The sequence below is a fragment of the Hyperolius riggenbachi genome, chromosome 7, assembly GCF_040937935.1.
Source record: "Hyperolius riggenbachi isolate aHypRig1 chromosome 7, aHypRig1.pri, whole genome shotgun sequence".
Classification (NCBI taxonomy): domain Eukaryota; kingdom Metazoa; phylum Chordata; class Amphibia; order Anura; family Hyperoliidae; genus Hyperolius; species Hyperolius riggenbachi.
In genome coordinates, this window is record NC_090652.1 from 73,325,342 (window position 1) to 73,339,133 (window position 13,792).

The window sequence follows — 13,792 nt, forward strand, 5'->3', positions numbered from 1 at the left end:
CAGAAGCTCCTCTTGGGAAGGTGGGGTTTTTGTCTGTGCAGCCTAGAAGGTGACAATTGCAAGTATGGCATAAAATGTTGTCTTTCCACCATATTTTTCTCTGAATTTCATCGATATTTTACACCACATTATTTACAGCTAGGGATGGAACTTACACCTCTCTTCATCACTCCAACTTCTCACATCAAACATTTACAAACTGGAGAAAGGTGAGATGGCAAAAAATCACCAGGAGACAGTTCAACTTTTCATCAATTTTATTATTAACTCTCAACCCCCATCACTATATACAGTGTTTGCCCTCCTGAGGTATGTTCCATGCAGGGCCACAGTCACATGTCCATTCAGCACTTTCCACCGCAACCTGTGAAGAGAAGACCCATCACACTTGTCAGTGACAGCCGGCCTCCAGTGACCCACTCCCATTATCTCACAAAACTTAGACCTATCAGATCTCAGACTCTAAATTTGATATTGACAACTGTCTTCCTAAGCCACTAACTGGAGGGACACAGCGAGAGAGTTACAGGAAATGCACTAGTGTCAGGCCCAGGGTTCACCATTAACATAAATAGTAAATACTTCAGAACAGGGCCTAACTGGGGAGGCTGGGTCAATATCAAAGTGTACAGGAAGCACTTCAGTAAAGGGTTTTTGGTGAAGAGGCAGGTGGAATCCTGGTGGATGCATGAAGCACTCCAGTAGAGCGAAGCAGGTGGTTTTGGTGTCCAGTGCTCAGTGTCTAGCGCCGACACCAGTCGCCCCATAGCAGCAATGTTATGCTGCGTGAGGCGTGTAAGAGTTATTCGGGGCTCCAGCGATTGCTAGACCTGGAATAACATCTCCCTTCGAGTTGCGACGACTCGGAGGGGGAATAGTATTTAAAGCCGCCAGGGAGTTTAGTGGCAGCAGGGAGAGCCGCCGTTTGGCTCTCCCGGCACCCAACTCACCCACAGCATACTAATACATAGTGAGGAAGCCATAGGTCATAGACATAGACATAGGTTCATAGTCAGGAAGCCATTTTGGGCTAAATAAATTATTACAGTACAGGACCCTGGATAGTGAGGCTAAGCTACTAGGAAGTATTCTGAGACAAGTCCTGGAATGAGTATTCTGAAACACCATTAAAGAACACAGGAAGCACTCCAGTATAAGGCTCTGGGTGGGGAGGCTGGACCACCATTAGGGGGTACAAGAAATTAGTTTGGTACTGGGCCTTGGGTGGGAAGACTTCACCACTATTGGAGTGTTCAGGAAGAACTCTGATACAGGGTCCTGGGTTGAAAGGCTAAATCACCATCAGTATAAACAGGAAGTATTCCAACACAAGGCCTGGGATGAGAAAGCTGGGAGGCCATCAAAGAGCACAGGAGGCACTCTAGTGCAGGACCCTGGGCATGAAAGCAAGACCACCATCAGGGAGTACTGGAAGTATTCCTGTACAGGGCCCAAGGTTTGAAGGCTGGACCACCCTTAGGGGTTGCGGAAATACTCCAGTATGGAATTCTGAGGCACCAGGAGTACACTTGTTCCAAATCCTGTCCACCAACCAGAGTGGGGGAGAGTTGTAATCACTGTCAGGTTGTTATTACTGTCTGAGTCTCTGCAGGAAAGATTCCCTCACCTCTTATCTTCTACAAAATAACCAGAAATGGTACCAGAGCCTTTTCCCACAAGAATTCAGCAAGGCCTGGTGTACAGAGGCGCCAAAGTAGAATAAAAACATTTAAAAACCGTCTAAAAGAGGGGGATGTTCAGGTGGACTTACCTCCCTCAAAAATATAAAACTCAATTGAGTCACAATATATCAATACAAAAATTTTTAATTGAACTCCACTTAGTGCAACACGTTTCACAGGTGTGGTCCTGCTTCATCAGGCAAACAGGAGTATAACTCAATGGGTCTAAATGCAGAAGTGAGCGCCTCTGTGAGCGCTCACTTCTGCATTTAGACCAGGGGTCTCAAACTCGCGGCCCGCGGGCCATTTGCGGCCCTCGATACAATATTTTGTGGCCCGCGACGGCAAAAGCTTCCTTATAGTTAGTTGATTGGCGGCACATCGATCACAATTTATTGTTACTTGTGTTCGCAGTTCCGTATCCCTCTAGGGCTTCAAAAAGCAACGCCACAACAGCTCAATAGCAGGAAAGGGTTAAGCATTGGCTAAACGAGATGCCAACAGGCATCCGTCTGAACTGGCCCTTATATGTCCTCAAGAAACTACAGGTCACATGGTGCCATATATTTCACTGTCGATGGTGGGAACTCCTCCCCTTGCTACTTCTCCACCCCCTCTTTACCCCTATATAGCCCCACCCCCTCACCTCTATAGCTGTTTCCATAATACCCGTTTTGCGTGTACGCCGATTCCTCTGGTCCTGGAGACAAAATAAAATGCACAATATATCAAATTGCAGCATTATATGAATTTATAACATAAAAAAAAATAAATGTATAAAATAATATAATTGACAAAAGTATTTCAAACTCTCCCTCTGTCACTATTTATAACAGTGCCCATTAATTATACAATCCACTAGATGGTTGATCATTTCTGATCAGTGGCATAATCGATCGGAAACGAACGGTTGTGCCCACTATTGGCCAAAAATCTGCTGACCAATTCAATCACATTGATGGGGCTGATCTGTTTTTACATTGATTGAAAACAATCTATTGGCCGGTGGATTGTATCATTAATGGCCACTTTAAAGTGATCCCGAGCCAAAGCTCGTGATCAAAATAAGATACTCACCTGAAGAGAGGCAAACCTCAGGATTATCTCAAGGCTCATACAGTATCTGATCATACCAACTAATATCTTCATGTAAAATGAGCATTTTATTGCGAACAAATCCTGTGTTAAATATTTGGTCACATGACCAGAAGAAGGCATGTTAAAAGAGTCAGCTTTAGAATGTGGGTGGAGCTGCTGCCTGGTTTGCATCATCCCAGAGCTGGATTTACCATAAGGCACTGTAGGCACATGCCTACAGGCACCTGATGATTGAAAGACGTCTCACTCCCTTCCCCTAGTGCTCCCCTCTCTCCTTCCCTATAAAGAGTCCTGAGCAGGGCATAAATGAGTTTACTCACCCAGCTCTCGGTACCTAATGCTAAGGGGCACCTGTAGCTACTTATGAAGGGCAAGGGAAGTAAGGGAGAAGTGACAGATGGGACAGCCAGCACACTTGTGGTGCAGTTCAGGGGAGGTTTGTAGGTTCATAGAGGGTGAAGTCTAGGGTGCCAGGACATCTGTGCCTATAGGCTCCTGTGATGTAAATCCGGCCCTGCATCATCCTACTGTTCAGACTGCAAAAGAGGGAAGGGGGGGGGGGGGGGGGGGGGGTAAAGCACAGACTGAATTTCTTTGAGAAGACAAAGAATGCATTTTGCAGAATAAAATTCTAAAGCCTCATACACACGCTAGATGAAACTCAGCCGAGGTGGCTGAAAACAACTGCATCTGCCGAAAATCTACCATGTGTTCTGTGGCCCCTGCCATCTCAGCCAGTGATCCGCCGGGCAGACTGAATTGGCCAATTGCTGGGCGAAAAACCTTGTTATCTTTACTCACCCTGCACACCGCGTGACATCTATCACTTGCGCACTGCTTTGCCAGCCCTCTTCCCCTCCACATAGCGCCAGAACGACTCACGTCTGTGCAGTAAAACAGACCCGATCGGCTCGGGTATTTCCGCCTGAGCCCAATTGGAAAGCTGCTACTGCGCCTGCGCTGGATTGCGGTAGGTAAATATTACAGCCGACATCCTTTGTCAGCTGTGGTTTCGAGGGAAACAGTGCTGGATCCATGAGGTTTAGGAGGATGGGGGAAGCCTCATTATGATCCAGAGGCTTCCCTGGCCAGAGGTAAGTATCCCCCAGGAGGGGGTTCTTACAGTGTCTCTTTAACCATCCCTGCCCCAGCAATAAAAAGAAAACCCTACAAAAACATCCCCCAGGCTAACCATGACCACAGTAAAAAGAAAATCCCAACGAAAACTCTTGCAAAAACGGTAATTTTGGGGCACCTCTATAGGCACCCATTGAATTATCAGTAAGGAGGGAAAATGTGGGCACCCAATAAATATCAGGAACTGTCTTGGCTTAAGTAATTTACCCTAATTACACTGCATCTGCCTCCCGTAAGGACAGACACTGAGGTGGTGCAAGTGACATAACAAACTAGACATTGGGTATCAATCCAATTTCACTTTTTCTCCTAAGTTGTCTCCCAGGAGATCATTTTCAGTACTCTGCAAATGAAAAAAAGTACCAGAAAAGTAGTTGAAAACATAGTACCAAAATTAATCTGAGTATTTTTTTGCTTGCTGGTGGCTTAACTACTTAAGGACCTTGGTCATTGAAATCTATGCCCTGTTTTGCTGGTTACCTGACTGCCAGGGCTTAGATTTCAATTCACCGCCTCAGCGCGCATCTCTAGTTTTCGTCGCTCCCGCCGATCTCGCTGCTGTCTCCCCGCCGTGTCCCGTCACAGCTCACTTGCTCTGTCTGTCTCTATGACCTGTGAGCCGGTCAGGAGCGGCCGTGTCTCTCAATGTAAGCAACTCCCATAGGCATACATTGATGGACACAGTCAGGAGCCAATGAAAGCGGCTCCTGTCCGGCTGACGACTCTGCCGTCATAAAGACGACAGAGTGAGTGTCCCAGTTATTGTACCAGCGGTCCCTGGTCCTTAAAGTGAATGGGAACCGCATTTTTTAAAAAATGAAGCAAATACTTACCTAAGTAGAGGGAAGGCTCTGGGTTGTATAGAGCCTTCTGTCTCCTCTCTCGGTGCTCCCTATCCTGTGCTGGCTCCTCCCGTTTCAATCCCCCGCCGAAAGGTTATTTGGAAGTCTTCGGGAGCCGTGTCCTCCCGAAGACGTGCGGCTCCATACTGCACACACGTGAGCATGCAAGAGAGCGTGCTTGCGCAGGCGCAGTACAGGGCCGCCCTTTTTCAGGAGCACTCGGGCTTCCTGAAGACTTCTGAAGCCTCCTTCGGCCGGATAAAGCAGTATTTGACTAATTTAGTCAAATACTGCTACCGGGCGAGCCAGCACCGGAACGAGGGGACCAGGAGAGGAGCCGGGAGGCTCTATAGGACCCAGAGCCTTCCCTCTCCTTGGGCAAGTATCTGTCTCATTTTTTTTAAACGCAGTTCCCATTCACTTTAAGGGGGCAGAGACCGCTGATACTTAAGTGGTTAAAAGACATTTTATTGATAAGATGTGAAAATATCATCTAGGAGAAAAAGTGAATTGGATCAGGCCCATTGAGTTTACACCATTCTATGCTGCTCTGGCCAGTAGTCCAGTAATGACATGCAGATGTATTAGGATACTGTAATATCTGGTATACTGTATAGGCACCCCCCCTCTGCCAGGTAGATGAAACATATTACATATATGTAAATAGAGTACCATAGGTCCAGGCGCTCTGTCCGGTTCCCAACTGCTGCTGGTATCCACCTGGGAAGAGTAGAATATGGCTCACAGTTTGTGAGAGTTTTGGGGCTCTGTGTGCCAGGCAGGTGAGATAATGAGACTACATTGGACAGCGGAGCACGGTGTTGGCGTAGCGCAGAGGTGAACAATGTGACAGCGCTGGTTGGGCCAGAGAGTTAGTGCATGGCCTAGTGGAGTAGGTTATGATTGTTGGTTGGTTAGGAGGAGTATATGAACTCCAGCTAAGGGACTTGAAGGCTTGTTGGAGCAGCTGAGAATGCAGCAGACGTTGGCTGGAGGACAGTCCTTGCCCATTGGATGTAGAAGCAGTGCATGAATTTTGATTGGAACACAATGCATTGGATGGTGGAGCAAAAAGCAGGTGTTGAGTGAAGCAGCACTGAAGCCCACTGGCTGAAGCAGCAAGGCATGGTGGCCTGGTGGAGCATACTGTAAGACTATCAGGTGAAGAAGAACAGTGTGGCTGTAGAAACAGTATATGTACTCTGGATGGAGCAGTGGACGCTGGTTGAGTAGCACAGGGATCCTGGGTGAAGCAGCCAGACGCCACTGGTCCAGGACAGAATTCCATGACATGTTAATAAGCAGTAAATAAGCATAGCTTGTAACCGGTCTGGTTTCCCCAGGTAACTGTTTAGTGTCCTCCCACCAACTTTACCTTTATAAGAATTCGGTCTCAGGACGCTGGGCCAGGTGGGTGTTATCTGGGGTAAAGAGTCCCCCTCTCCCATACTCTGAGTTCCTGAGGGATCCAAGAATATACATATATGGAATATATAGTCAATTGGGTCTCCACTTGAGACAGAACGTTGTGGTGACACAAACACAGGTTGGGATGGAGATCCATGATAGGTCTCCTGAGTTGGGGGACACGAAGACAGGTGACAGCTGTAGTTACAGATGGGTTAGCGTGTTAGCAGAATGCTGCATATAGCATACATGTTTTGTGCTTTTTAGCGATTTATGGACATTAACATGCACTATAGAGCCTGGAACACAGAACAAAACATACATATGGGACAGCAGACACGTGAACATAATAGGACAAACTATATATGTAAATTGGACAGATTGCATACCTTCTACTGAAGCAGATGGAGATATTTCCTCTGTGGAAACACAAGACAGTAAACAAGGGATGAAGAAATGTCAGGTGACTAGGAGCATGGGAGGGCAGATAGGCCAGGAAAAGGCAGCACGTACAGAAGGCTGGGGCAAGGGAGGAGAGGTATGCAGCTGGATTGAGACAGGACAGATACAAAGCTGGGACAAGACAGGACAGATAGAATGTTGGTACAAAGCAAAATAGAAGGCTAAGGCAAGGCCGGACATATAGAAAGCTGGGACAAGGCAGCACAGATTCAAGGCTAGGAAAAGGCAGGAGAGATATATGTCTGGGCAAGCAGGACAGACAGGAGGCTGGACAAGACATTGTAGAAGAGAAAGACGGATGGGAGGTGATGGTGGAAGGAGAGAAAAAACTGAGGCAAGACAAGGCTGGAAAGATAGAAGGCTGGGACAAGTCAAGGCAGGACAGATAGAGGGCTGGGACAAGACAGGAGAGATAAAAGCTGAGACAAGGTTGGACACATAGAAGGTTGGGACAAAGTAGTGGAGATTTAAAACCTGGATTGTGCAGAATAGTTAGAAGGCCTGGACAGAGCAGGTCATAGAAGACCAGAACAAGATCAGAAAGATTGAAGGCTGCCTGGTACAACCTAGGACAGAAATACTTTTGGAGAAGGATGAAAGATGTGATAACGATGGCCTTCTGGGTTAGTATGAAGAAGCATATGTACGTTAGCAAGAAAGGATTTCTCACCTTCTAGGGAGCCCTGTGGGACAGCCTGACCAGTAAATGGGTTTTGACCAGCTCCAGCTGAGAGAGAAGAATCATGAGAAGACAGGTCAAATATTTCCTAACTGAAATTGTGACGCTTTGTTCCCAAGGGTTGGTGTGACCCTCAGTATTCTACATTCAGTAATGCTGCACAGATTGTGAACAGGAGAGAAGTCTCACCATATTTGGAGCTGTCGGGGTATCCAAGCTGGGGGCTGTACTGGGCTTTGGCTCCTGCTGAAGGTATAAAGCCAATGCATTAACTTATGGCACAGCTGTTATATGAAGGTAAACCAGAGGTGGGGTACCTGTACTTACCAGATTTTGCAGATTTTTGGTCGTACCCCAGAGCGTCGGGCTGGGATCTGTATGGTTGCTGACCGTATGCACCTAGAGGGCAAAGAGGGCATATTAAAAATGCAAGAAAGAGACAGAAAAACATGGAAGGCTGAGAGGGAGGAAGGTAGAGAGAGAGAGAGAAAAAGGCATTTATGAGAGACAAGAAAAAAGATGAGAGAAGATCTGGGGTGAGAAGCGGAGGAGGTGGGGTGGGGAACAAGGGAGAAGGCAGAGTAGAAGAGGTTGGTAAGAAGGGAAGGAATCAGCCTGATTCAATTAGGCTATATGTTAGAGGAAGGAGAAAACAAATACATGGGGAAGGACTCAGTAGAATACATGAGGTAGGTAAGTAGAGAAAAAATCAGAGTCATGAGAGTAGGTGGTAGAGTAGAGAAAGTAGGGCCACACATTGGAGAGGGACTGGAGAAGATGGAAGAGTAGATTAAGTAGGTCTATATGAAAGAGGAACCAGGGAAGGGGGAAAAGTAGATGAAGTAGGTAAGAAGAGGGAGCAAGAGCAGTCTGGGGGAGAGGGGCCAGAGAAGAGTAGAGGTAGGTAGGTCATATGAGGGGAATCATGGATACTTGAAAGGGAAACCAGGGAGGTGGGAAGAGTAGGGTAAGTAGGGGGAAAGAGGGCTGTATGAGGAGGGGAACTAGGGAGGGGGAAAAGTAGTGGAAGTAGGTAAGGAGGGGAAACAAGGGCAATATGGGGGAGAGGGACTGGGAAACAGTAGAGGAAGTGGATCACATGAGGGATTTGGGGAATCATGGCTATATGAAGGGGAAATCTGGGAAGGATGGAAGAGTAGAGGAAGTAGGTAAATAGGGGGGAAAGGACTATATGGGGAAGGGAACCAGGGAAAGGTGGAAAAGCAGAGGAAGTAGGTAAGGAGGGGAAACAAGAGCTATATGGGGAAAAGAAGCAGGAAAAGGGGTAAGAGTAGAGGGAGCATGTAAGGAGGGGGAAACCAGGGATATATAGGGGGGGGTACGGGGAATGGGTAAGTGTAGAGGAAGTAGGTCAAGTGTGGAGGAACTAAATCTATATGCGGGAGGGGATAATGTGGGTCATTAGAGCAGAGAAAGTAGGTAAGGGGACAGGATCAAGGCTATAAAGAGAACCTGACTCACCTAGCTTGGAGTTTTCTCCTAGAGGACCCTGGTAGGCACCAAGTGGAGATGATTTTTTTCCTACAGGGAAAGCACAAGACATTTCAATAATGGACAGAGAGTCTGTTAGCGAGCATTTCTGCAATGAAAAGAATACCTACCCTTTCCATTGCCTTGGTAATTGGCCAGACCTACAAGAGTAAATGTTAGACTATTATTATTATTAGAGTGGGAATTTCCTTACATGGCTTATTTATTAATGGCACTCCTAGAGACCATTGAGTTTCATTTACTGGAGATCATTAGAGAACATTAGTGGACGTGTGACAGCCTTATGTGTTGTTCTGTGTCTTCTGCAAGGGCCCTGCAGCAGGCCAGGCAGTAATTTGCTATCAATAGGCGACAATCAGAGCCAGATCATCCACAAGGTAGACCACCTAGGCAGTTGCCTATGGCCTGGAGATAGTCTAGGGTCCTGGTGGATGCCTGCCCCCACCAAATCTTACTAAAAAGCCAGGTGATCATCAGCCATGGGCAAAAACTGCTCTCTTGCCTGGGGCCCCATTTCACCTTTTTCTGGTGACAATAGGGAAAATATTGAGCAGGGCCGGATTTACCATAAGGCATTGTAGGCATGTGCCTACAGGCTCCTTATGTAGGAGAGGCGGTCCCTCCCCAAGTGTCCCCCTACCCATTGGGGGGGCTACTTAATACTGAGGTGGGGGCACATCTAGCTCCCTATACTTGGGGTGGGGGACACATCTATTACCTAGATTAATGGGGATACCAAATAGGGGAGGAGGGATGCCTACCTAATATGGGGGTGTGGCCTGAGGTGAGGGGCGGTGTTTAGGGCGCCAGAACGCCTGTGCCAACAGGCTCCTGAGCTGTAAATCTGGCTCTGATATTGAGCAAAAGACATGTTTAGATGAATGATCTGTGATGATTCTTGTGAATGGCCGTCATGATGGACCATATCGGCAGATAGTTCATAGCCAGCCATGTGGACAGAGCTATGAACCATTATTAAACAATGTGCCTCCAAAGCCTACTGCATCGTTTACTGATCAGATTGTTTACTGTATCGCCCATCAACATATCACATCATTCACATGATGTTGTGCGAATACCTTGAAAGATATTTCATCCTACAAACATCTCTTCATCGCCTGATTCATACGATCTATCTTTCAGTGGGCAACCATGTGGGGCACATGTATGCGGATTCAGGTAGGTTAAGTATCCTGCACCAAGCACTGAGGGGTGGAACATTTTACATTAGGGGCGACAGTACCGGGAGTTCTGTTGCATTTGTCGCTCGTCCCAATATTGTTTGCCAATACCGCATTAAACGCACACGATTCAGTACGATGGCCCAACATCTTGCAGCATGTCCGATTAATATATGCAACCAATATCGGCACAAAATTGGTCACATCGTCATTCGGGCATGTGCTTGGCGGCACCGATTTTCATCCGACTCAATAATAAATATCGATTCGAATGGTTGATCCAAGTCGAGAGATGTATGGCCAGCTTTAAGGTCTCCACTGTTTGCTTGCCCCAGAAAAAAACCAGAAAATCAGGCTTATTATCATTTGAAATTAAAAATCCATAAACTTACCATTTCCATATGGCTGCTGGTATCCTGTGGATGGAAACAAAAGCTCTGTTAGAACATAGGGAAAAGGGCAAGGTAAGTCATAGAAATTGAGAGAGTGGGATGAGAATCAGCAAGGAAGGGGATCACAGAGGATGGAGAATGTGGGATCAGCTGAATTACATGCAAAAGGACACAGATCACGGAAGATGGAGAATACAGGATCAGCGGAAGCAGGGCCGTTTCTGGCCTTTCTGTCACCCCAGGAAAGAGAACCTGCCTCCCCCCCACCCACTCCCCATACAAGTATAAACACACCTGCAATAAAACATTAAATATCAACACATTTGAAATACTTTCCAAATACAATTCCAAAGACAATTTTCCAATGACCCAGTACCAAACAATATAGAGTTTGTATTTATGTTCATCTAAAACATATCACATATGTCCCCACTGATCAGATGCAGAAACCATGTTCCCACCGATCAAATGCAGGTATCATGTCCCCCACCAATCAAATGCAGATACCATATCCCCCACATGTCAAATGCAGGTATCCTATCCCCCACTGATCAAATGCAGACACCATGTCCCCCACTGATCAAATGCAGATACCATATCCCCCACCACAGGTCAAAAGCGGGTATCATGTCCCCCACCAATCAAATGCAGGTATCCTATCCCCCACTGATCAAATGCAGACACCATGTCCCCCACTGATCAAATGCAGATACCATGTCCCCCACAGGTCAAATGCAGGTATCATGTCCCCCACCAACCAAATGCAGGTATCATATCCCCCACTGATCAAATGCAGATACCATGTCCCCCATAGGTCAAATGCAGATACCATGTCCCCACAGGTCAAATGCAGGTATCATGTCTTACAACGATCAAATGCAGACAGCATGTCCTCCACCGATCAAATGCAGACAGCATGTCCTCCACCGATCAAATGCAGACAGCATGTCCTCCACCGATCAAATGCAGATACCATTTCCCCCCACAGATTATAGATTATATGCAGATAGCATGTCTTACACCAATCAAATGCAGACACCATGTCCTCCACCGATCAAATGAAGAGATCATGTCCTCCACCGATCAAATGAAGAGATCATGTCCCTACAGATCAAATGCAGATACCATGTCCCCCACGGGTCAAATGCAGATACCATGTCCCCACAGGTCAAATGCAGATACCATGTCCCCCACGGGTCAAATGCAGATACCATGTCCCCCACAGATCAAATGCAGATACCATGTCCCCCACAGATCAAATGCAGATACCATGTCCCCCACAGATCAAATGCAGATACCATGTCCCCCACAGGTCAAATGCAGATACCATGTCCCCACAGATCAAATGCAGATACCATGTCCCCCACAGATCAAATGCAGATACCATGTCCCCCACAGATCAAATGCAGATACCATGTCCCTCACAGATCATATCCTGATATCTTGTCCACCACAGATCAAATGCAGATACAATGTCCCCCACAGATCAAATCCTGATATCTTGTCCACCACAGATCAAATGCAGATACCATGTCCTCCACCGATCAAATACAGATACCATGTCCTCCACCGATCAAATGCAGATACCATGTTCCCCACAGGTCACATCCTGAAACCATGTCCACTAACAGCCACTGCCAGAATGCTCATGGTTTCATGTCAGAAGTAGATGCCGGAAAAGAAGGAATCAAAGAGGATGGGATCAGCTAAATTAAATGTGGGAAGAAAATGTATCACAGAGGATGGAGAAAGTGAGATCAGTGGAATCAGAAGTAGGAAGAGCAGAGACCACAGAGGATGGAGAAAATGGGACCAGCTGAATAAGATGCAGGAATAGAAGAGATTACAGGGGATGGAAAGGGTGGATCAGTTGAATTAGATGCTGGGAGCGAGCAGATCACAGAGGATGGAGATAATAGAATCAGTTGAATTAGATGCAGTAAAGATGCCTAAATGGATCAGTGATGCTCTTGGAAGGTCATGAAATGTAGTACCTGTTTTAGGTGCTTTTGCTCCAATACCTAGAAGATGAAAGACAGGAGAAGGTCAACCACTGTTTGCCTGTACGTCATTACACTTACCACCATACATGACACTCTGCCCTCCTATCTAAATCTACACACAAACATTAGCCATTAGAGTTCTGTAAATGCCCCACCGTGGGGGGGGGGGGGGGGGCTTTTAACTTGGAGAAAAACCAGGAAGGTTCCAGAACAGATTTCCCCCCATTACTTCCCCTGGTGGCAGCCAGGTGGTTGTATCGTGGATGTTCGTTAGATGCTCCCTTATGATGGATGAAAAAATGGTCTACAGGTCTTTGTTCCAGGTGCTATAATTGATGATGGGTCCACTTGCAGCACTTGCAGGTGCTGGGACAGAATACTCAACAGGTAGTTTCCTGGTACATCTACCAGAACTGGCCAGTGTGGCCACTTTATCTCTAGGCCTCAAGTGCCAGAACCTGTAGACCTGGACCTGGACACCCTGTTCCAGCCTGTTCCAGGTGCTAAATAGGTGCTGCTTGCTGTTGCAGCCATTTTAGGTGCTAAAAAAGATAGTTGAAATATGGATAAACTGTTCTGGTTCTTAGTTTATTCCTTAACCGTGTATAGATGGATGCAAGATGAGAACATGGTATGTTTGAGCAAGGGTACCCACACACTCATTGCTTTTCCCAAATATTGATCGAATGTGTCAGGTTGTAGGTTGATCGGGGCAGGCTGGAGTGGTAGTCAATCAATAGCCTTTTGATTAACTACCACTCCCTGCTGGAATCTATCAACAACTGATGTGCTGTGTGTGTTAGGAATCATTTCCTTTCTGAAATCATTTCTACCAGAGAGGTAGCAAACTGTTTGATACATCGGGTGGCAACCTATGAGTGTATGGCCAGCTTAAAGGATACCACAACTGACATGTGGCATAATGAGATAGACATGGGTATGTACAGTGCCTAGCACACAAATAACTATGCTGTGTTCCTTTTTTTCTTTCTCTGCCTGAAAGAGGTAAATATCAGGTATGTAAGTGGCTGACTCAGTCCTGACTCAGACAGGAAGTGACTACAGTGTGACCTTCACTGATAAGAAATTCCAACTATAAAACACTTTCCTAGAAGAAAATGGCTTCTGAGAGCAAGAAAGAGATAAAAAAGGGGGGAAATTCTTATCAGTGAGGGTCACACTGTAGTCACTTCCTGTCTGAGTCAGGACTGAGTCAGCCACTTACATACCTGATATTTACCTCTTTCAGGCAGAGAAAGAAAAAAAGGAACACAGCATAGTTATTTGTGTGCTAGGCACTGTACATACCCATGTCTATCTCATTATGCCACATGTCAGTTGTGGTATCCTTTAAGAGTAGCATGGATGACATTCAAGCAATGCTATAGATACACCTC

The 13,792-nt window shown here is 46.4% G+C and overlaps 1 protein-coding gene and 1 long non-coding RNA gene across 6 annotated transcripts in view; one reads left to right on the plus strand and one right to left on the minus strand.

Annotated features, from left to right (window-relative positions):
* Nucleotides 1-13,792, plus strand: part of LOC137524338 (uncharacterized) — a 128,919-nt gene that overhangs the window by 94,950 nt on the left and 20,177 nt on the right. The window lies entirely within an intron of this gene.
* The window catches only part of GREP1 (glycine rich extracellular protein 1), a 105,348-nt gene continuing 91,835 nt past the window's right edge, over nt 280-13,792 (minus strand). For 2 of the 5 annotated variants that reach the window (XM_068244086.1, XM_068244084.1), the window contains exons 22-32: nt 12,387-12,413; nt 10,393-10,416; nt 8,930-8,959; nt 8,790-8,849; nt 7,635-7,706; nt 7,497-7,553; nt 7,299-7,355; nt 6,556-6,585; nt 6,135-6,218; nt 2,329-2,382; nt 280-364 (exon numbers count right to left, since the gene is read on the minus strand). In XM_068244086.1, coding sequence (XP_068100187.1) covers nt 345-364; nt 2,329-2,382; nt 6,135-6,218; nt 6,556-6,585; nt 7,299-7,355; nt 7,497-7,553; nt 7,635-7,706; nt 8,790-8,849; nt 8,930-8,959; nt 10,393-10,416; nt 12,387-12,413 — 515 coding nt within the window. In that variant the 3' untranslated portion in view covers nt 280-344. Of the gene's footprint in view, nt 365-2,328; nt 2,383-5,431; nt 5,480-6,134; nt 6,219-6,555; nt 6,586-7,298; nt 7,356-7,496; nt 7,554-7,634; nt 7,707-8,789; nt 8,850-8,929; nt 8,960-10,392; nt 10,417-12,386; nt 12,414-13,792 lie in introns of all 5 variants that reach the window. The other 3 variants (XM_068244085.1, XM_068244087.1, XM_068244088.1) reach the window with 3 other exon arrangements.